This window comes from Loxodonta africana, chromosome Y (assembly GCF_030014295.1).
Source record: "Loxodonta africana isolate mLoxAfr1 chromosome Y, mLoxAfr1.hap2, whole genome shotgun sequence".
NCBI classification, from domain to species: domain Eukaryota; kingdom Metazoa; phylum Chordata; class Mammalia; order Proboscidea; family Elephantidae; genus Loxodonta; species Loxodonta africana.
Window position 1 is genome coordinate 21,830,040 of NC_087370.1, and position 21,938 is coordinate 21,851,977.

A 21,938-nucleotide genomic window follows, 5' to 3' on the forward strand; every position below is an offset into this window, starting at 1 on the left:
CTATAACAGAAATACCACAAGTGAATGGCTTTAACACAGAGACATTTATTCTTTCACAGCCTGGATGGTTCCCCAGGGCATCTGTCGATAGGGCGCCCCGCCCTTGGTTACAGGTTATGTATCAATAAATGCTGCTCATAGTGGAATGTCAATGTGGATAACCCGGGGATCCTATGAAAATGTGGTATTCGATTGAGCAATTCTGGGTTGGGGCTTGAGATTCTACGTACTGAACAAGCGCCTAGTTTATGCTGGAAATACCAAATCTAGAAATAAGGATGTGATTAAGGAGTGCTATTTTTTTTTATTAGAGAAAATATTAAAAGAAGAGTAATGCTTAAAGGGGAGACCCTGATGGAAACATCATGCAGGAGAGAGAGCATACTGACTCTGAGACCAAGAAATGAAAGAATAGGAGTCAGCTTGGAGGAGGAGCAGGGTGCAAAGAAATGGGAACAGAGGCAGAAGACGGCTCCTTAGAGAAAACTTAATGACTTTCTGATTTATCGGTTATGAGTTTGAAAAACAATGTGTTCAGGAATCCTCCCAGATTTCTCAAAAGTTTAGGGGCTAGTGGTGTCATGGTTTGAAAACAAAAGGGGGGGAGGGACTCACAGGGAAGAAATGTTAATTACAAAAGCAACTGGAAAATTCTGATACGTACTAACCAACAGATCAAACTCCTTGCAGCCGGTCCATTCGGATGCATAGTGACCCTATAGGACAGAGTAGAACTGTCCCATAGCTTCCCATGGAGCAGCTGATGGATTGGAACTGCCGACCTTTTGATTAGTATCCAAGCTCTTAAGCACTGTGCCACAAGGGCTCCATATTACAGTGCTATAAATGAAACAGGAATTTGTCTAAAACGTACAAGGGTTTTAACTGCACTTATGTAAAAATGAAAGAAGCATTATGAGTTTATTGACAAGACTTGAAAAATATGTTCTTCCTGGCAATTCACCCATGTTAATATCAAATAACAGTGCATGTGTTGATCTGTAAAGCAGAGAGGTACAGAGGTGACCCCACAGCTTCAACACTGGACCCCTGACTCCCTGGAGGAAATCAGGTTCAAGTTTTGCAGCCTGGCCAGGCCTGGTTGCTCCTCATGCTCCGGGAGAGGTAAATTCCTCCATCTGTGATCTTGTTGCAGAAAGAAGAGGCCCATGGAGCTGCCTGAAGAATGCAGGTGTGTGCTCTGGGGGCTGGAGCCTGTTTGCCTTCAGTGCAGATACCCTCAGGGTGGAGCATTGCCCTGAGCCTGGGAGGGGGGCAAAGGCCTGTCAGTCCCTGCTTCCTCCACACTGTTTCCTTCTTCTATTTCAGGTCTCAGGTGTGCTGCAGGGAGAACTAGTCCAGTCTAGGCAGTGAGGACCTAGGGTGACCATCTTGCACATCCATAAATCACAAGGAGGTATTTCAACTGCTCCGACTGGTGTGTGGACCAAACATTATTCATCTGCCTCCAAACTGCCCAGTGCTTTGCTTCCACTCCTGTCCCCATTCCTGAAGGAACTTCTTGGGCTCAGAGATGACATTCCTTTAGACTTCCAGAAACTGGAGAAGGAAATGGTGAGTTCTACAGAGAACTGGGTTATCCTTAGCATAAGTGGATGAGGCTGGATCTGAATTGTTCAGGGAGCAGCTGTGTGCTGCGGGACTGTGGTTCCTCAGTGGAGAAAAAAGGTGGCAGAGCAGGCTGAGGGTCTGAGGTTTAGAAGGCACCCTGAGGCGCTGCTCCACTGTCACTGGGCCTTTCCCCTATATACATGAGGCTTTTCAGGATTTAGATGGCTGGGGTCACCTTGCTTATGTGACTCTCAGAGCTGGCACCCTGAGGCATTAATGTCCCCACCCTGGGCCTTGGTGCTCTGTGTTGAATGAACCCCGCCCTCCAGAGCCATCCTTGTTCCGTCTCTCTGACCAGTGTTTGTGACTCCCCCCAGGCAGTGGAGCATTTTCTGTGCAGTTCTAAAACTGCAGCTCCTCCTCTCACACTCTGTTATAGGTCAGAAAAGGGGGGAGAGTTCATAGGGGAAGGCCCTGACTGTTTATGGGGTCCCGCGTGGTGATGATACTCTCCTGAAAGAGAGCTTTAATTTATAGCTATGTGATTTATACAAGTTTACTATTTAATAACAGGTGGGTCCTAAATGATTAAATGGTTTTATTATTATGAACATGAATTCCTAGTAAAAACACTTATTTGACTTATGTCATGTTTTAAAAGTACAGTATCGTTTGCTGAAATTGTTTTTCCAGTAGATAATACCTTCAAAGTTCGAAATTCAATGTGAACTTTAAAAGTATACTTTATGACAACTTGTTCCTACTCTTGCCCTCATCCAGCCCACCCCTCTTCCCCCAGCTTTCTTTAAATAACTAGCTTTATTACTTTCTGAAGCATCTTGCCAGTGTTTATGTAGAAGCAAGCAAATAGTTTATTTCATCTAGTTTGCTACATAAAAGATAGCATGGAATTTACACTTTCTTTTTAATGAACAAACCATCCTGGTGACCTTTTCATAACAGTACATAAGCCAAACCCCCCCTGTCGTCGAGTCAATTCCAACTCATAGAGACCCTGTAGGACAGAGCAGAACCGCCCCATACGGTTTCCCTGGAGCGCCTGGTGGATTCAAACTGCTGACCTTTTGGTTAGCAGCCATAGCTCTTAACCACTACACCACCAGGGTTTCCTAACAGTAGAGAGCTCAAATCTAAATTATTATAGAACCTGAGAACACAACTGATCCAAGGTTTCTTCTTGTTTTTAACTGTATTTAATGCATGGACGTTAGGATTGCAGCCATTTTGCTTTTCTAGCGTACCTTCTAGTAAACAGAATTTCTAAGATAAACAGATAAGGTGTAAAAAAAAGCTCTTCTGAACTAAGGTAAGTAAAATGAAAATAAAGGAGTCTTCACATGACTTTTTATAATATGTGAAAATTTCATTTCTTTTGTGTTTTAAATAATGCTTTAAACTTTCTATTATCAGCTATATAAGCAAGGGGCGTATACACTTCTCCTGTATAATCTAAATAGTAATCTGAGTCACTGATAACAAATAGATCTTGGTCTATTTTTATGGCCTCCCTTTGTGTCCCACCCTGATCTCTTATCTCCTTCTGCCTGGAGATAACTACTATCTGTTATTTGTTTTTAAGACCTTCCCCCCTCCCCATTGTACTTTAGATGAAGGTTTACAGAACAAACTAGATTCTCATTAAATAGTACACATACTGTTTTATGACATTTGTTAACAAAACCCCATGATATGTCAACACTCCCCGTCTCGACCTTGGGTTCCCTATTACCTACTTTCCTGTCCCGTCCTGCCGTCTAGTCCTTGCCCCAGGGCTGGTGTACTCCTTTAGTTTCGTTTTTTTTTTTTATGGGCCTGTCTGATCTTTGGAGTGACTTCATTACTGAGCTAAAAGGGTGTTCGGGGGCCATACTCTCGGGGTTCCTCCAGTCTTTGTCAGACCAGTAAATATGGTCTTTTTTTGTGAGTTTGAATTTTGTTCTATGTTTTTCTCCAACTTTGACCAGGGACCCTCTATTGTGATCCCTGTCAAGAGCAGTCAGTGGTGGTAGCCGAGCACCATCTAGTTGTACTGGGCTCAGTCTGGTGGAGGCCATGGTAGATGTGGTCCATTAGTCCTTTGGATTAATCTTTCCCTTGTATTTTTAGTTTTCTTCATTCTCCCTTGCTCCTGAAGGGATGAGACCAGTGGAATATTTTAGATGGCTGCTTACAGGCTTTGAAGACCCCAGGTGCTACTCACCAAAGTAGAGTTTAGAACATTTTCTTTATAAACTCTGTTACGCCAGTTGAGCTAGATGTTTCCTGAGACCACGGTCCCCACGGCCCTCAGCCCAGCAATTCTGTCCCTCAGGGAGTTTGGATGTGTCTGTGAAGCTTCCATGACCTTGCCTTGTACAAGTTGTGCTGGCTTCCCCAGTACTGTGTACTGTCTTACCCTTCACCGAAGTTACCACTTATCTCTTGTCTGTTTAGTGTTTTTCCATCCCTACCCCACCCCTCTCTTGTAACCATCAAAGGTTCTTTTTGTGTGTAAATCTTTTCATAAAAGTTTTTATAGTAGTGGTCTCATACAATATTTGTCCTTTTGTGATTGACTTATTTCACTCAGCATAATGCCTGCCAGATTCATCCATGTTATCCATGTTCACAGATTCATCATTGTTCTTTTATCATTGCATAGTAGACCATTGTGCCTATGTACCACAGTTTGTTTATCCATTCATCTTTTGATGGGTATATAGGTTCTTTCCATCTTTTTGCTATTGTGAACACTGCTGCAGTGAACATGGGTGTGCATGTGTCTATTTGTGTGACGACTCACTCCTCTAGGATATATTCCTAGGAGTGGAATTGCTGGATCAAATGGTATTTCTATTTCTAGCTTTCTAGGGAAGCGCCATATTGTTTTCCAAAATGGTTGTACCGTTTTGCATTCCCACTCACAGTGCATAAGAGTTCCAATCTCCCCACAGCCTCTCCACCATTTGTTATTTTCTCTTTGTTTGATTCATGCCAGTAATGCAAGGGTGAGATGGTATCACCCTGTAGTTTTGATTTGCATTTCTTTTTTTAATGGCTAGGTTCGCTATGAGTTGGAATCGACTCAACAGCAACGGGTATGGTACGGTAATGGCTAGTCATCCCAAGCATTTCCTCATGTGTCTGCTGGCCGCTTGAATGTCTTCTTTTGTGTCTGTTCATTTCCTTTGCCCATTTTTTAATTGGATTATTTGTCTTTTTGTTGTAAAGGTATTAGATTTTCTTGTAGATTTTAAAGATTAGCACTTTGTCTGATTTGTAATAGCCAAAAATTTTTTCCAAGTTTGTAGGTTCTCTTTTTACTCTTTTGGTGAAGTCTTTTTATAAGTGCTTAATTTTTTAGACGATCCCAGTTACCTAGCTTATCTTCTGGCGTTTGTGTGTTGTTGGTTGTGGTTTGTATCCTGTTAATGCCGTGTATTAGGGCCTGTAGCGTTGATCCTATTTTTTCTTCTATGAACTTGATAGTTTTTGGTTCCAGGTCCTCTTCTGAATCCACCACGTACATATATGTGATGTAATGTTACATTGTTGATTGCTGAGTTACCAGCCTTTAGAGCAGGGACATCCTTAAGTTTTCAGTTATACATCCCAGTCACAGAGACGACTGTCTTACATAGTTGATCTGATTTTACTTTTACTCATTTTTGTTTTCTATGAATAGATTTTCTTTTTTAGAGCAGTTTTAGGTTTACGGAAGAATGGTTAAGTAGAGTTCCCACAGACTCCTACTTCCTCCTGTCCCCTCACTTCAGTTTTCCCTGTTACAGCATCTTGTGTTAGTGCGCTGAATTTGTTAAAATTGATCAATATTGATAACATTATCATCAACAGGAAGCCACAGTTTACATTAGGGTACACTTTGTGTTATGCACTTATGTCAGGTATCTATGTCTGGGTCAGGTTAGAGGCTGACAGATCCCAAGATAGGCAGGTAAACTGCTAGCTCAAATCCAGAGAACCGGAGGTCATGTGAACGGGAACCAGCTGCAGGATCCAGAACTAGCAAAAGCCCGTGAGACTCGCCAGAAGGTCCACTTATATTCAACGCAGCCACACCCCCAAGGAAACTCCCTTTCAACTGATTGGCTGCTCACAGCAGATTCCATCACGGAGGTGATCACACCGTATCAAACCTCATCATGGAAGTGATCACATTATCCTACAGCTGCCAAACTACCTCGGAACTGCCAAACCACCTCATAACTGCCAAACCGCTGAGAATCATTCCCTGAACTTCCTGAATCTTTGGTTTGCTGTGTGTCATAAATTTTCTAAATTTCTCAGTCATTATTACCTCAGTTATTTCTTCTGTTCATTTCTACGGTCTTCCTTTCTGGTATTCTCAATGCATGGATGGCCCACCTTTGTAATTTTGTCCCACAGTCCTTGGCCATTCAATTCCCTCTTCTTCATTCTTTTTTCTCTTTGCATTTCAGTTTTGAGAGTCTTTTATTAACATACCTTCGAGCTTCCTATTCTTTCCTTTCCTTTGTCCTGTCATTTGATAAACTCGTTAAAGGCACTCTTCATTTCTGTTACATTGCTTTTGATTTTCCAGTATTTGATTTGTTAGTTTCCATCTCTCTGCCTGTCTTACCCACGTGTAGTTACAGTTGATGTACTTTCTGCACAAGCGCACCTAGCTTGTTAATTATAGTTATTTGGAAGTTCTGGCCTTTTAATTCCCAAATCTGTGCTGTATCTTAGACTGATTTTGATGCTTGCTGTCTCTTCCAGCTGTGTTGTTGCCTTTAGGGTGCCTAGTAGTTTTCTGTTGGAAGCCAGAGATTATGTACTAAGTAAATGAGGTAAATAAAAAGGCCTTTAATATGAGATTTTATCTTTATCAGGCCAGACACTAGGCTGTGTTTACTACAGTTTGCTGTAATTGTTGCTCTGATGTTCTTTTTTTTTTTTTCCTCTGTAGTGTTTCAGTTTCCTGGAGACTTTTTTTTTCTTTTCTTTTTGTGCTTTAGGTGGAGGTTCACAGCTCAAGGTAATTTCCCATATAAAAATTTATACATATATTGTTTTGTGACATTAGTTGCAATCTGCACAATGTGACAGCACACTCTTCTTTCCACTCTGCTTTCCCTGTGTCCATTTGACCAGCTCCTGTCCCTTTCTGCCTTCTCCTCCTCCCTCCGGACAGGAGCTGCCCATTTGGTCTCACGTATTGAACTGAACTAAGAAGCACACTCCTCACGTGTATTATTTTTTTGTTTCATAGTCCTGTCTAATCTTTGTCTGAAGAGTGGCCTTTGGGAATGGTTTCAGTTCTGGGTTAGTTCTCTGTTAGAGAAACTGGGGCCATGGTTTCAGGTGATACTTCAGCCTCTATCAGACCATTATGTCTGGTCTTTTTACGTGAATTTGAGTTCTGCTGCACACTTTTCTCCCGCTCCATCCAGGAGTCTCTGTTGTGTTCCCTGTCAGGGCGGTCACTGGTGACAACTGGGTACCATCTAGTTCTTCTGGTCTCAGGCCGGTGGAGTCTCTGGCTCACATCGTCCTTTAGTCTCTTGAGCTAATATTTTCCTTGCATCTTTGATTTTCTTCATTCTCCCTTGCTCCAAGTGGGATGGGACCAATTGATGCATCTTAGGTGGCCACTCTCAAGCTTTTAAGACCCCAGACACCACTCACCAAAGTGGGATACAGAACATTTTCATAATAAACTTAATAATGCCAATTGACCTAGATGTCCCCCTTTCTGGAGGCTTCTTAAATCAGGTCTGAGACTTGGAGTCCTTTATTTTGTAATGCCGTTATTATGTAAGAACCTTTTTAATGTTGTGGTAAGGTGTACACAAATGGAAGCCTGCTTTAGTCCAGTGATTAAGTCTCAGTGAGCCTGTGCCCTGGGCAGTGACCCTACAAGTGCTCTCCTGCTTCTCCCCTCACCCACTTTGGTGAGAACAGGAAGCCTAGATGGGACTGGAGTTGGGTATCTCACTATTGCAGGTCAGGAAGGCCCTGGTAAATAGGTTCCCTTGAGGGCAGGCCTTGTCAGGGAGAACAGAATCCTCTGGGTAATTTCTGAAATGGCTGCCTTTCAAAGCACAAGGAGATTTTTCTCTGGTGGTCACACTGAGGACCTGTTAAGAGTACCTGCAAATGAAACTCGCAAAACTCTGTGGGTCCCCCTAAGTTTGGGCCCCCTGGCGTTTTTAACCCAGAAGCTTATCCACATTTAGGCTCTAGCAATCCATCAACTGCACTTTAAGTTTTCCTACGCTGGTACTGATCCTACAGGTGGCTTCTGCTCCTAGGCTTTTGCTCTGGCATGATTCTTTATAGCTGCCTATGTGTCCGTCCAGTCTTGGGGCAGCACTTTGCCCTGAGACCTCAATTTTCTGCGTTTCATACATTCAGATTTTTTCTGGGGAGGATGAGACAGACGATTTAAACCAGAAACCGGAGGTCTTCCATCTGTTTTTTGTGTCATTAGTGTGGTCTTTATTTTCATGTTACTTTCTTTATACTATTCATTTACGTTGGTTTTTTTTTTTTTTACCAGTTTCCCAAATTTACATGTTTTTCGCACTGCTAATGGCCTTGTCTGGTTATAAGCAGTGTGTCTTCCCTTTCCTGGGCGGGAAGGTCAGTGGAGCCCTTTGACTTCTGTACCTCTACTTGGGGATTTGTTGAAGTCAACTAACATGTGAAATGTATATGACTGTTTGCAAAATCATCACAACCTGTTTCCAAATTTTTGGAATTAAAAGTGCGATCTTTTTTTTTTTTACATTACCAAGCCAGGTTTCACTAGCTAACATTTTCTAAGATGATTGTTGCTCCCTGCACTAACTCACTAAGTATGCTTCTTTACTGCTCATCCCGACTGTGCTTTTTCCGTAGACCATATCGCTACTTGACATTAAAACTCACTGCCATCAAGTTGATTCTGACTCATAACAACCCTATAGAACAGAGTAGAACTGCCCCATAGGGTTTCCAAGGAGCGGCTGGTGGATTCGAACTGCTGACCTTTTGGTTAGCAGCTGAGCTCTTAACCACTGCACCATCAGGGCTCTGTGGCCAACAGAGAGCATGGGATTGATTTTCTCTGTCTTTACTCAGCTATGAACTATCAGAGATAATACCTGCTGAGGACAGTCATGAGATACAAATGAACTAGTGTTGAAAACTCTTTGGGAAACCTTTCACAAATCGTAGTTGCTCAATACATGGAACTCCTTATCATTATTGTATGACGAACATGAGGGTTTTTGATGACTTTCTGTAACCCTGCCTACTGCCGAAGAGGACATTTTTGGATTTTGGCTGTAGCTCAGAGTGTGTTGTGACCCATCATACAAGGATTGATTAGAGAGGACTCAGACAGCTCACTTCACCACTCCCCTGACAAGAGGAGTCTTCTTACTCTAAAGCTGCTCTGTTTTAGCACCCAAAGAGTCATTTAGCAGACTTTTCTCTCCTCACCCCACGAGGAAGCCAGTGGATTCGTGCTGTTTCACAGAGGTCGCTCTTACAGACCAGAAGACTCCAGCGTAGTCGTGGTTGTGTGCCTTCCAGGGGCTGCAAACTTGAGAGAATTTTTAAGTGAAGCCTCTAGAAGGCTGGTGTCTAAGTCTCCATTTCCTAGGCTTCACAAGCAATTTAACAGGTAAACCGTCAACACTTCAACTTACAAAATTAATGTTCCTGGTAAGAATTATATATAATAAAACATTTGCCATTTCCACAGTGCTTACATGTGTAATTAGGTGACATTAATTACACTTATCATGTTGTTCTGTCATAAGAAAATGAGCATTGTAACCTCTTGCCACTCAACAAACACAAGGGTGTCGTGTTCTTGTTTCTGCACAGGTAGTGTTCTTTGTCCGTCTTGTAACATTAGAGTATGTGTGTGTGAGGGAGTATGAGTTTATGTTTGTTGAGGGGGCAATCACTAATGTGTGATTAGTGGACAGCTGCATCAGGTCTCGAAATTTGAGCATCATGGGGAGATCTGATTCTCACGTTTCCTGTGTCACCTGAGCTCTTTTTAACTTCAGTTACCTTTACTTGTCCCTATGAGACAGACGGGGTGACCGAACAACTGAGTTTTTGAAAATAGGCAACTGACATGTAAAAATTCATAAATATGCAAAAATATATTCTTTTTTCAGCAGATAGACCTGTCACCTCCTGATCTCCTAGAGTTGTTCTAGAAAATATGCCCAGCTCAGGGCCTTGGGTTACCACTTTGTTTTTTACAGGCCACTGGTCCTCCCATGGCTGTGAGCAGCAAAAAGAAAAACTGCCCTTCCGCAGTGTTTCCCAGTTATTAATACGTCATCCTGCCTTCACGCTGTGATTTATGTGTGGTTGAGTGCTCTGGTGGGTCTTAGGGAAGGAAGTGGAATTGTTTGTTCACAAGGAAGTGATGATCTCAGTGAGAATATTTCTCTAACTGTTGCTACATTTTCTAACTGTTCTAGACCATAGAGAGAGAAGAATATGACTGCAGTTGGTTACACACTGTGGAGAGATTATCTCAATGGAAATCTGTGACAAAGGATGTAATCAGTGAGGAAGTCAGTGTAGCTAGGGATGGGAAGAGGCTGATGGCAATACCCTGGGATAGACCTTGGTAAACACAGAACCTTGTGTCAAATCTCTATAAATTCTTAGTTCCCCAGGACTGTCAGCCTCACCCTTCGTTCTTGTACACGATGGAGTACACAGTACCTGGCTGATCTAGGATGTGTTGGGATGTTTTAGGACTCAGTGGTCATTGAGGATGTGGCCGTGGTCTTTACCCAGGAAGAGTGGGCTTTCCTGGATATTGCTCAGAGGAAGCTCTACAGAGACGTGATGATGGAAACCTTCAGAAACCTGGCCTCAGTAGGTAAGAATGGCATCATTTTTAAAATTTATTTATTCCTTTAGTAAACAAAAATATCTTACTCATTGGCTTTGCCCCAGTACTTGGGCTAAGGAATGTGAATAAACTGTTAAGTAAAGCAGGCCGGGTTTCTTGGTCTATGGAACCCACTTATTTTGTCTTCCCCCATGAACATAAACCTCCATGTGTTAAAGTGAGTTTTCATTTCTGTTCTGATTAAAAGCCCTGAAGCTCTTTAAGTGTTGTAAGCTTTGGCTTCAGGGGTCGCTTTGGGGGCTGAGACCCTGTAGAGAGCTTTATTGTGTTCATTACAAGTGTGACATGATTATTTTGCCACAAAAAGCTCACACCTGTCTTTTATCTTCAGAGACCCTGAAGAGCAAAGTATTGGCTCAGCGTCAAGAAAATGTTCATTGCTCTTCACTGTCCTCCCTCATGATAGGCATTTCTCTGTGAGCACCACGTCAGCTATACGCATTTTATTTCCCAGAGAAAAAAGGGAAAGATCTGAGGACAGTGGAGATAGGACTCATCCAGGGCCACAGTTTCAGGAGGCAACAGGAAAGCCAGAATTTTTTGAAGGACGTCCCTGCACAGAGGGAATTACATTTGAATGAGTCAGCTTGAAAAAGTCTCTTTTGAATTGAGGACACAACTTCCCAGATACCTGAGCTTGCTTTTCTTATTTTACCAATCCTCTCAGACTTGGGGTCCTGGAACCCCTTTTCCTCTTTCCTTGTTACATGTGTATTGTGCCCAATGTCTTCCTACTTAAAACCAAACCTGTTGCGGTCGAGTCGATTCCGACTCATAGCGACCAAAAGGTCAGCAGTTTGAATTCACCAGCAGCTCCTTTGAATCCCTATGGGGCAGTTTTGCTCTGTTCCTGCAGTGTTGCTATGAGTCTTCCTACTTACCTCTCTAATTACACCTACTCACGTCACCATCACTCTGAATCCTTATGGAAGTATTTCCTAGTAAATTGCTTTTTAACCATTGCCAAAGTGCTGACACAGTGAAATGTGGCTGTCTTTCTTTGTTCACAGCAGCCTTTTTTCCCCTGATAATTTCTTTTCTTTTTGTTTCATATTGTGAACCTCAACTTGAATTATCTGGTTAGTCTCTCAAAATCCTAAGGATGGAGAAAAGTTATCCAGTGAACATGTAATGGTGCGACTCATGAAGAATAACACCTGGTCCTTCGTGTTTGGAGAAATCTCTGACCAATCGCTAGGCAATAAAGATAAGCATAAAAGCCAGGAGAGACATGTGAGGTGAGTATCATTCAAACAAGAGTAAACAGTGCCTTAGGAGAACGTGCTAAATTATCATGACGTTAAAATATACATATACAAATATTTCTGTATATATACCAGGACTTCAAACCACTTTCTTAATGGTTCGGTAATTGCCAGCTAACACAAGGGCACTATATGTGTTGCATAGCAACCTAATCTGTTACTTGTCAGATTTTGACCTCAGGAAGAAACAATCAACATTGTTCCTTTCAAAGATGGCGGGCAACCTCCCCACTTTGAGTGTGTGTCACCGTCCAGGTCCTGCCAGTAATCCAACCTTCTGCATCAGGCTCCTGAAACTTTCAGGATCCATGTGGACAACTGGATTGTTGGCAGGACTGTGGAGAGCAACACATATTTAAAGCAGCAGGGTACCCCTGTTTGTTTTTTATTCAGGTCAAAATCCAAAGGATAACAGATTTGGTTGCTGTGCAAGACATACGCTGCCCTTGTTTATGTCAGCAATTGATAAACCATAACAAATCTATTCTAAGCCCTGATACGTGCTAATATGTATATGTATGTGGGTTTTTGTATTCCTCACTTGTAGCCCTGGTGGCACAGTGGTTAAGAGCTCAGATGCTAACCAAAATGTTGGCAGTTCGAATCCACTGGCTGCTCCCTGAAAATGCTACAGGGCAGTTCTACTCTGTCCTGTAGGGTCGCTATGAGTCGGAATCGACTCAACAGTAATGGTTTTTTTGGTTTTTCGACTCCTCACTTATCTACTATCACACATCCAACATTTTGCATTTATTGCAATAGTAAAGAATCTACTTTCCGACTATTCTGCGGATTAATGATGTGTGTCTGGCAGTAACAAATGCGGAGACACAAGGCAAGGGTAATGCTGGCTGCGATGATTAAGGTTATATGTCAGCTTGGCTAAGCCATGAATTTCAGTTGTGTGGCTGTTACGTGATGTTGTAATCAAGCTCCATTTTGTGATCTGTGTGGTCATCCTCCTTTTTCACATACTGCTGATTTTCATATAACCTCCTAGACTTTTTAAGTCTAATCATGTCTGTAAGTGAGGAGTGAGGGTATATGTTGATATATATAAACCTAGTTGTAAAATTACATGTTCAGAGAATTTTCACAATATGACATTTTCCTAAGTATTAGTCAGATGTTGTATATTTGAAATATATTTCACTTGGACACAATTATCAGGAGCCTCATACTTTAGAAAGTATTAGTAACGACAGTATTTATGCTAGATAATTTAATCTATAAAATGTAAGACAACTCAGGGCAAAAACCATGCATGTTGACTGTGTTTGGTAATGGTGAAATGGAACAAATTTATTTCCAACAGTATCTTGCCTATTTTTAACAGAAGTCGTACAGCAGAGAACCACTGTGAAAGTAATGAAGGCAATCAGTGTGGGGAAACGTTCAGCCAGATTCCAAATCTTACTGTGCTAAAAAGAAATCCTCCACAAACAAATCCTTTCGAATGCTGTCAGTGTGGAAAAGCCTTCACGGATCACTCATCACATAAACACCACACCAGATGTCACACTGAATGCAGTACCTGTCAGTGTAAGGAATGTGGAAAAGCCTGCAATTGTCTCACTCACCCACCCACTTGTATGAGAACTCTTAGTGGAAAGAAACCCCATAAATGCAAGGTATCTCAGAAGGACTTCATTTCTCTCTCCACCCTTAAGAATCCTGTGACAACACTCACTGGAGAGAAGCACTGTGAATGTAACCAATGTGGGAAAGATTTCGGTAGTTGCTCATCGTTTTTGACATACATGAGAGGTCATAATCATGACAGTACAGAATGTAAAACATGTAGCCGTCCTTTAGCCCTCATTTTACATAGAAAATCTCATGACAGAAATAAGCCTTATGAATCTAAGGAATGTGGGAAAGCCTTTAGTGAAGCCTCATCCCTCATTCAACGTGTAAGAACTCACTGTGGAGAGAGGCCTTATGAATGTAAGAAATGTGGGAAAGCCTGTAGTCGGGCCTCTGACCTCACTAAACATGTAAGAGCTCACAGTGGAGAGAGACATTATGCATGTAAGGAATGTGGGAAAACCTTTAGTTGTTCCTCAGCCCTCACTACCCATATGCGAACTCACAGTGGAGAGAGGCCCTATGAATGCAAGGAATGTGGGAAAGCATTTAGTCAGTCATCACACCTCACTACACATATGAAAACTCATAATGGGCAGAGGCCTTATAAATGTAAGGAGTGTGGGAAAGCCTTTACTTGTTCCTCATCGCTCACTCAACATCTAAGAACTCACAGTGGAGAGAGACCTTATAAATGTAAGGAATGTGGAAAAGCCTTCAGTGGTTCCTCACACCTCACTCAACATACAAGAACGCACAGTGGAGAAAGACCTTATGAATGTAAGGAATGTGGGAAAGTCTTTCGTTATTCCTCAGCCCTCGCCAAACATAAAAGAATTCACAGTGGAGTGAAACCTTATGAATGTAAGGAATGTGGGAAAGCTTTCAGTTGTTCCTCATCCCTCACTCTACATACAAGAACTCACAGTGGAGAGAAGCCTTATGAATGTAAAGAATGTGGGAAAGTCTTTAGGCAAGCCTCAAACCTCACTACACATAGAAGAATTCACAGTGGAGAAAGGCCTTATGAATGTAAAGAATGTGGGAAAGCCTTCAGTCAGTCATCACACCTCACTATACATATAAAAACTCACAATGGGCAGAGACCTTATGAATGTAAGGAATGTGGGAAAGCCTTTAGCTGTTCCTCATCCCTCACTCAACATATAAGAATTCACAGTGGCGTGAAACCTTATGAATGTAAAGTGTGTGGGAAAACGTTTAGGTGTTCGTCACATCTCAATACACATTTAAGAGCTCACAGTGGAGAGAGGCCTTATGAATGTGAGGAATGTGGCAAAGTCTTTAGTTACTCATCTGGATTCGCTACGCATAAAAGAACTCACAGTGGTGAGATGCCTTATGAATGTAAAGAATGTGGGAAAGTCTTTAGGCAAGTCTCAAACCTCACTATACATATGCGAATTCACACTGGAGAGAGGCCTTATGAATGTAAGGAATGTGGGAAAACCTTTAAGTGTTCCTCACACCTTACTGCACATAGAAGAACTCACAGAGGAGAGGCCTTATGAATGTAAGGAATATGGGAAAGCCTTTTTTTTTTTTTAGTCGTTCTGCATACCTTAATTCACATATGATACCTCAAAAGGGAGAGATTATTCTATGTCAGAAGTGGGATATTTCATCCTTACTGCTGTAATTTCAAAGAGCAAGTTTCCAAAAGTCTGCGATTAAATAAAAAGTTTCTCAGTGAATAAGAAATCAGTACTAACTTAAAGAAGCAGCCTTTACAGCTACTTTGTGCCTTGGGGAGAATTAACAGCTTCATTGTAACTGTGGGGCTGTCCTCAACAGTATTTATTACTTTCTCAGTCCAAGCGGTATTTTACCTTTCTGGAAGGCTTTGGCTGTTACAAATGAAGTTGCAGAGAATAGCCTTGAGCAAATGTGGTTTTATGGTTTTTAATGTTTTTGTTGGTATTTTGTATTCAGTTAAATACACTCATCTTGCAAATGGTTTAAGAGTGTTTTGTTTTCATATTTAACCCGTTTCCTTCCACTGTTGCCTATGGTAAAGTTAACTATTTTACCTTTACAAGTAGGAGTTTCTTATAGGGCAATACTTTGAGACTGTACAAATATTGTTTTTCATCCTACTTTGACCTGTTTTTAGTATGCACTCATAATTATCACCTTTGGTTATTATTACTGTGGAGTTCACCAAATGGTGTTTTCTGATCCAATCATTTCTTGTTTATTAGTTCTGAGAGAATACTTTTCACTTCTCTCCTCTTTATTAAATTGTGAACAGTTCAGACAGTCCCCAGATTACGAACAAGTTCCATTCCTAAGTTTGTGTTTAAGTCGATTTTGTACACCAGTCAGAACAGTTAGGTACGATTCATATCTGAGATTAATTAGTCAAATGTCTGTCTGTCTTAGTATATCGTGTACAGTGTACCTTTCTACGCATAAAAACCATTAAACACTTCTTGATATTCTGAAACAACTTGAACATAATAATGTTTTGATGCGAGTTTCAAAGTAGCTCTCGTTTGTTACTAGGAACCTTTGTGGCTTTACTGGATTCCCTTTGCTATGTCCTCCCCAGCCGCAACCTGTGGAGGCAAGAAAGCCACCCGCATGGGCACTATGCACGCAGAATCCCACAGTGGGGTGAGACGGGTGGGGAGGATAGGTAAGCATCAAGCACAGACCCTGCCTTTGCGTGGCTACTCCCATGATGTCGCGGGGGGTGTCGGCCTCTGCCCGCCTCAGAGCTTTGAGACCAAGCAGTGGGCAGACACCGTGCGACCAGCGAGCAAAGGATATATGACTTGCATTCCTGCGGAAAGAATTCTTGATTTGTAATAGGTTTTACAGGAGTTAGTTCATAACTACAGGTTGGACATAAGTCAGACGTAAGTTGTGCATAAGTTTGTAACTTGGGAACTAATCCGTGTTACTTTTTTTCTTTTCTTGCTCAAATTGTCCCAGATTTAATTAGGACCTCCCTTAAGTAGATTCCTGTATTTTTTTTTTTTCCCACATTTCCCCATTATACTTCGTACATTTACTTTCTGTAGTGTTTGAGGCTCCTCTTGTCCTTTTCTGCCCAAGCCCTGGGATCAAACTTTTCTCCAAGAAAGCCTGGTTCCTTTTTTTAACAGATGGATATTTAGAAACAAAGATCTGGACATTGAGTATATGTATTGCTACTGGGTCCTCAAAGTGAAAAGAGCTAGGAAATATATGTGTTGAGTATACTCATAAGACACATATTTATACCTGTTTCTGCATGTATCTGTATATATTTCAAAAACTACAAGATCAGACCTGTATCTCTGATTCCAGTCCAACACCACAGAGTTCAGCTTAGCCTTTTCCCTTACTTTGTATGTTACTCCTTTCTCTAACAGTAACACCGTTGTCTCTTATTATCCACAATACATTATTTGTTGACTCTTAGAATATACATAGTTTCAGAATTGCGAACTGTGAGGTGATGAACTGCCCTGCAAAAAGCAATCTGGCCTTTATGTGAGGTTCCTGAATTTTTTTTTTTTTTTTTTTTTTTTCCTGAAAGGTGGACTGGAGCTGAGGCTGATATGTGAGGGCTGGCAGGATCAGAGGGACCACCTGGTGGCCTGATGCTCACCTCTTGAGGCATAATTTAGCTTTCAAGCAGGCCTGGCCAATAAAACAACGGAAGTTGGAGGCTTAAGGGAGCTACCTGTTTCATGAGAAACATCCATCCATGTGGAGGGTGGGATGTTCTGGGCACATGGCAGCTCTGCACCTGGACCCTCCCAGACCTTGCCCCATGCATCTCTTCATTTGCATCCTTTTTTATGTTCAACCCATTATCTTAAGCCTGGCCTTTTCATGATATCTGAGTCATCCAAGTGGATTATTGAACCAAAAGGAAGCTCAGAAGTATGGGAGCCAGGTACCCCTGGATCTCGCAGCTAGTGTTCTCAGGAGGGTAGAGGGAACCTCCAGACTTGAGCCAGCAAATCACAAGTCAGCAGTCATTCAGACTTCCCAACTTGGCAGCTGCTGTCTGAAGGATGGTATCCTTTTAACTTGTGAGGTCTGACCTAGCCCCAGGTGGCTAGCATCAGAGGGAAAATCCTGCGTGGGTGCTTGGTGTCAGAACTAAACAAAGACAGGAATCTGAGATTTCCACATGACACAGTTGGCCTGTGAAGTGGGATTTCTTAGTGTCCTTGGTGTAGATAGTAAGTAGAAAATGATAAGTGTCATCTGATCCTAAAGCTGATGTCTCAACTACTGTATTTACATGAATGATGGAATTTTAGTGAGGGTTGGAAAACCAGTTGACCTAGACTGATGTCTGTGCCCTTGATGTCTTTATATCACAAGAACTGAATAAATAATTTTTAATGAGTGAGTGAATGAATAAATGAATACATTTAGAGGAAATCAGGCAGGGACTTCCTCAATTTTCTGCTTCTCCTTACAAAGTTTCTGCTCCCACACCCATCCACATCTCCACTCTGCATCTCAGTGAAAGATCTGGCCCTCTCCATCAGCTCTGGGTCCCCTCCCTTCTCTGATCCATCACACCATCAGTCATTTACTCTCTCTCCAGCATCTCCAGTATCGCCTGTCTCATGACGTTTTGCCCCGACTATCAAATCTCTCCCACCTAACTGAACTCTCTTCTAGCTATTTTTGAGCTTTTTTCACAGTCCTCATGTTTACACCTCTTTGAAGTTGTGCTACAGCCACCCACATCCTTGGCTTCAACCACAAAACCTATCAACAGATGAATGGATCAACAAAATGTGGTCCACACATACTGTGGAATACTACTCGGCCAGCAGAAGAAATGAAGACTTGATACATGTTACAGCATGGATGGAGCTGGAAGACATTATACTGAAATCAAGTAAGTCAATCACAAAAGGATAAATATTGTATGACTTCACTAAAGTAAAAATAGAAACCCCAACTCACTGCCATCTTGTTGATTCTAACTGATAGTGACCTGACAGGAAACCCCATAGGGTTTCCAAGATTGCCACATGGAAATGGACTGCCACATCTTTCTCCTGTGGAACAGCGGTGGGTTCGGACTGCTGACCTTTCAGTTAGCAGCTAAGCACTTAACCACCGTGCTACCAAGGTGCCATAAAAAGACAAGAAAAGGTAAACGTATGGAGAACAAAGTTCATTGGTGGCTACGGGGCAGGAGGGATGGGAAAGCAGAAAGGAGAAGGGATTAAGGACGATAGAAATATAACATTGATTAAAGGTAGGGTTGCATGGGTGATTGTCATAATAACTGTTAAGTTACAACCTCTAAAAAGTTGAATTAGCAAAATTCGTATGATAGATACATTTACGACAATGACAAAAAAAAGCCAGTACCTGTTGAGACTGCTTCAATTGCGTGGTATTTGGTTTTCTTGGTTTGGAGGTTTATGAACGTGGTTTCATGGGACATCCAAGTTGTCTTAGTTATCTGTTGCTCCTGTAACAGAAATACCACAAGTGGATGGAGACTAAACCTCTCTGTTGCACGTCCCTTCTTTTTCCCAGTTTAACTCCCAGCGGTTCAACAGTTCTATCCAGTCTGACTTGGAGACCCCCACCCACCCACCTTCACATCTTAGGTATTCTTTCACGGACTTTGGCATTTTGGAATTGCAAAGACCCCACATCCACCCTAGTCTCCTACCCAGTCAGGTAAGGGTAGGATGCATAGTCAGAGACCCCCAAGATCTCAGCTTCCATGCCACTTGCACCCCACAACCTCACCCAAATGATACCCAAGGCATGTCCCTGCACCCTAGAAAAAATGCACAAGGCAAAACTGGACCCAGAAACGTCCCCACCGCTCATTCTACAGTCCTGGAAAGGACCCCCTGCCCACTTGGTTCTAATCCTTTCTCAAAGCTTTTTCCTTCTCAAAAGCAGCGTCCCAGTACTTTATTTCCGTTATTAATTGTGTCTGGTTCTTTTACGTTCTCCTAATTTCACTCAAGGAGCCCTGGTGGAACGACGGTTAAGCACTTGGCTGCCATAAAGCTGGCATTTCAAAGCCACTTAGCAGCTCCGTGGAAGAAAGGCCTATCTGGTCCTGTAAAAATTAGAGTCTAGAAAACCCTATGATGGGGCGGTTGTACCCTGTCCTATAGAGTCACTAAAATAATCGACTCAACAGCACACAACAACAACAGTTGCACCATAAACGCACAATAGACCTCGATACTTGGTTTTCAAAGGCCAACAGAAATCTACTGCTCAGCCCATTGTGCTTCCATAGGAAAATACACTCTCAGGAAAATTAAGTTTGAGACTTCTGGTATTTGGTAAAAACCAAGACTTTGCGCCTAGATCGTGTGAGAACATGACAACAATGTTACAAATGAGTCTACATCTTCTTAAAAGAAAAAATTTTTTTAACTTAGATCGATTCCTCTCTTTAAACGGCTATTTTATTTCACACAACAGGACTAACTCGAGAGGTGGTTCAGTAGTAGAATTCTTGCCACCCTTGCAGGAGACCTGGGTTCGATTCCCTACCAGTACACCTCCTGTGCAGCCACCACGCGTCTGTCAGTGGACGCTTGGATGCTGCTGTGATGCTGAACAGGTTTCAGCCGAGCTTCCAGACTAGGACTAGAAAGAAAGGCTCTGAGATCTACTTCTGAACGTCAGGCAACGAAAACCCTGTGGATCACAACGGTCCCATCTATCTCAGCAGTCACTGGAGTTCTGTCTTCACTGCTGTCTGTCTTCCCCTGTGTGTGCCTTGTATCTTGAAAGTGATTAGGTTTAGGACCCACCCTACACTGACAGGATTTCATTCGCACATTCCAGGACTTTATTCTGGGGCACTTCTGGGTTGTCTCTCCATGGAGGAGAAAAAGGCAGAGAGAGGAGAAGGAAGGAGAGGAGGCAGGGGACCCCGGGGGACTCACAGCCAGACAAGGGGTGGTTGACCTCCCCCAGGACTGACTTCTCATTCTGCACATGCTGCTCCTGCTTCAGGCGGATGACGTCAGGGATACTCATCACCTTGAGCGCGAAGAAACCCTTGGCCGTCTTCTCCCGCACCAGGCGCACCCGCCCAAAGGTGCCTGTGCCTGTGGGGAGCAAGGACAGCCATCAGGATGGGGACGGGGCAGTGAGGTCAGGACGGGGCTGTGGGGAACTGCAGCTCAGGGTCACAGCCAGTGTGCGCAGGGGACTATTCACAGACCGGCGGATGCCAACGTGGAGGCTTCAACTGGACGCACCTCTCACACAAACACACTACATTCACACCACGCTCATATAAACTCACACCACACATCAGAAACACATACACTGACATCCACACCACACACACACAATTAGCTGTAATCGTTACAGAAGCAGTTGGTCAGGTCTTTTCTCCCGCAGAGCCGCTAGGTGGGTTCACACCACCACTCAGTATGTTAGCAGAGAAGCGCTTACCTGCTTAACCCTGGCACCACCAAGGCTCCATACCACGACATACTCTCTTTATTTTCCTAATAAACAACAAATTGTTGCTAAGAAGCTACACGCCCGCTTGTGCCCACAGTTTAAATTCGCAGCGGTCAGGATAACCGGACCTACTCCAGCGAATTTAGGGGTTCAGACGCCCAGAGAGAACTCGAACTTTTCAAGCTGCCCAGTTGGGTTAAGTTCACAGCCAGGGCACAAAGGAAATGGAAACTGTCTAATAAAAGAATTCCAAGTCTCAGAGAAACAGGAAAGAACATACACGAGGATCAGGAAAAGCGGAATTCAACTCAACAGCGTCCACCCCCAAAACGCCACCGGACCCCTGCCCCTTCCTTCCTAATCCCAGCGGCATTTCCACCCCCGGCTCAGGATGCCAATTCCACGGAGGGCGAGGGAGGCCGGGGTGAGGTCCGCAGGCCCTTTCGGAGCCAACGTCTCTGTCCCTGGGGGTCTCTGCCTGGCATGTGGGTGGCCCAGGAGGTTCTGTGACGTCGTGTGGCCCCAACACCGAGCTAGTGGTGCCGGTAAGGGGCGTGTGGATGGGGATCCACGCAAACTGCGGAACACGGCGACCGGCAGGTCAGGGGAGCTCGCTGGGGTAGACCTCCGACTCCCGGGACGCACCGAGGGCCAAGAGAGCTCCGCGGGGGGACCCAAGCAGGTGGGGCCGCACAGGGAAACGAACCGAGAGACGGCGCCGGTGGCACCAGGGTCTTTGTCTGGCCTCCCCAGCCGGCTTCCGCGCGCACTCACCCATGGTGGAAAGTGTGTGCAAATCCTGCAGCCAGCCCGCCTCGGGGCGCGGCGCTCCGTCGGGGGTCCCCCCGGCTGTCTCGTCGTCGCGGCCCCCTCCGGCGGCTCCTTGGAATCCAGGCTTCCCGAACGCAGCCTCGGAGGGCGGCGCGGCGGCGGCGTCATCAGCTGCGCCCATGCGCCCGGCTCCCGAGCGCCGGGCGGGGACAAAGGCGGGGCGCGGCCGAGGATCACTGCAGGAGCAGCAGCAGCTAGTAGTGGCGGCCGCGCACCGCGGGGGCCGGGCTCGGGGTGCTGGGTGGCGGGGCGCCCGGCTCCACGTTCGTTCCCGGCGGCGCTGCGACCAGAGCGCCGGGCGTGCGCACTAAGAGGAGGCCGGG

The 21,938-nt window shown here is 43.8% G+C and overlaps 2 protein-coding genes across 16 annotated transcripts in view; one reads left to right on the forward strand and one right to left on the reverse strand.

The window, feature by feature from the left end:
* Nucleotides 1-21,768, reverse strand: part of LOC111747946 (cAMP-dependent protein kinase catalytic subunit PRKX-like) — a 190,020-nt gene extending 168,252 nt beyond the window's left edge. For 4 of the 15 annotated variants that reach the window (XR_010319855.1, XR_010319856.1, XR_010319854.1 and 1 more), the window contains exons 1-3: nucleotides 21,559-21,768; nucleotides 20,294-20,420; nucleotides 18,700-18,802 (exon numbers count right to left, since the gene is read on the reverse strand). Coding sequence is in view for 3 of the 15 variants with exons in the window: in XM_064278784.1 (XP_064134854.1) it covers nucleotides 20,122-20,420; nucleotides 21,559-21,736 (477 nt within the window). In the remaining 12 variants the exon portion in view is untranslated. The other 11 variants (XR_010319848.1, XR_010319850.1, XR_010319849.1 and 8 more) reach the window with 8 other exon arrangements.
* Nucleotides 1,377-15,018, forward strand: LOC100660719 (zinc finger protein 883-like). The gene is made up of 4 exons (XM_023539673.2): nucleotides 1,377-1,575; nucleotides 10,330-10,456; nucleotides 11,574-11,727; nucleotides 13,091-15,018. The coding sequence occupies exons 1-4, from the start codon at nucleotides 1,573-1,575 to the stop codon at nucleotides 14,871-14,873; spliced, it is 2,067 nt and encodes a 688-aa protein (XP_023395441.1). The 5' UTR covers nucleotides 1,377-1,572; the 3' UTR covers nucleotides 14,874-15,018.
* Nucleotides 21,769-21,938: the final 170 nt, after the last annotated feature.

What these genes read in the sequence shown, in the direction of transcription:
- LOC100660719 (XM_023539673.2), top strand. An exon ending in CAGAAACCTGGCCTCAGTAG is followed by an intron (nt 10,457 to 11,573) that starts GTAAGAATGGCA and finishes TTATCTGGTTAG; the next exon opens with TCTCTCAAAATCCTAAGGAT. An exon ending in AGCCAGGAGAGACATGTGAG is followed by an intron (nt 11,728 to 13,090) that starts GTGAGTATCATT and finishes TATTTTTAACAG; the next exon opens with AAGTCGTACAGCAGAGAACC.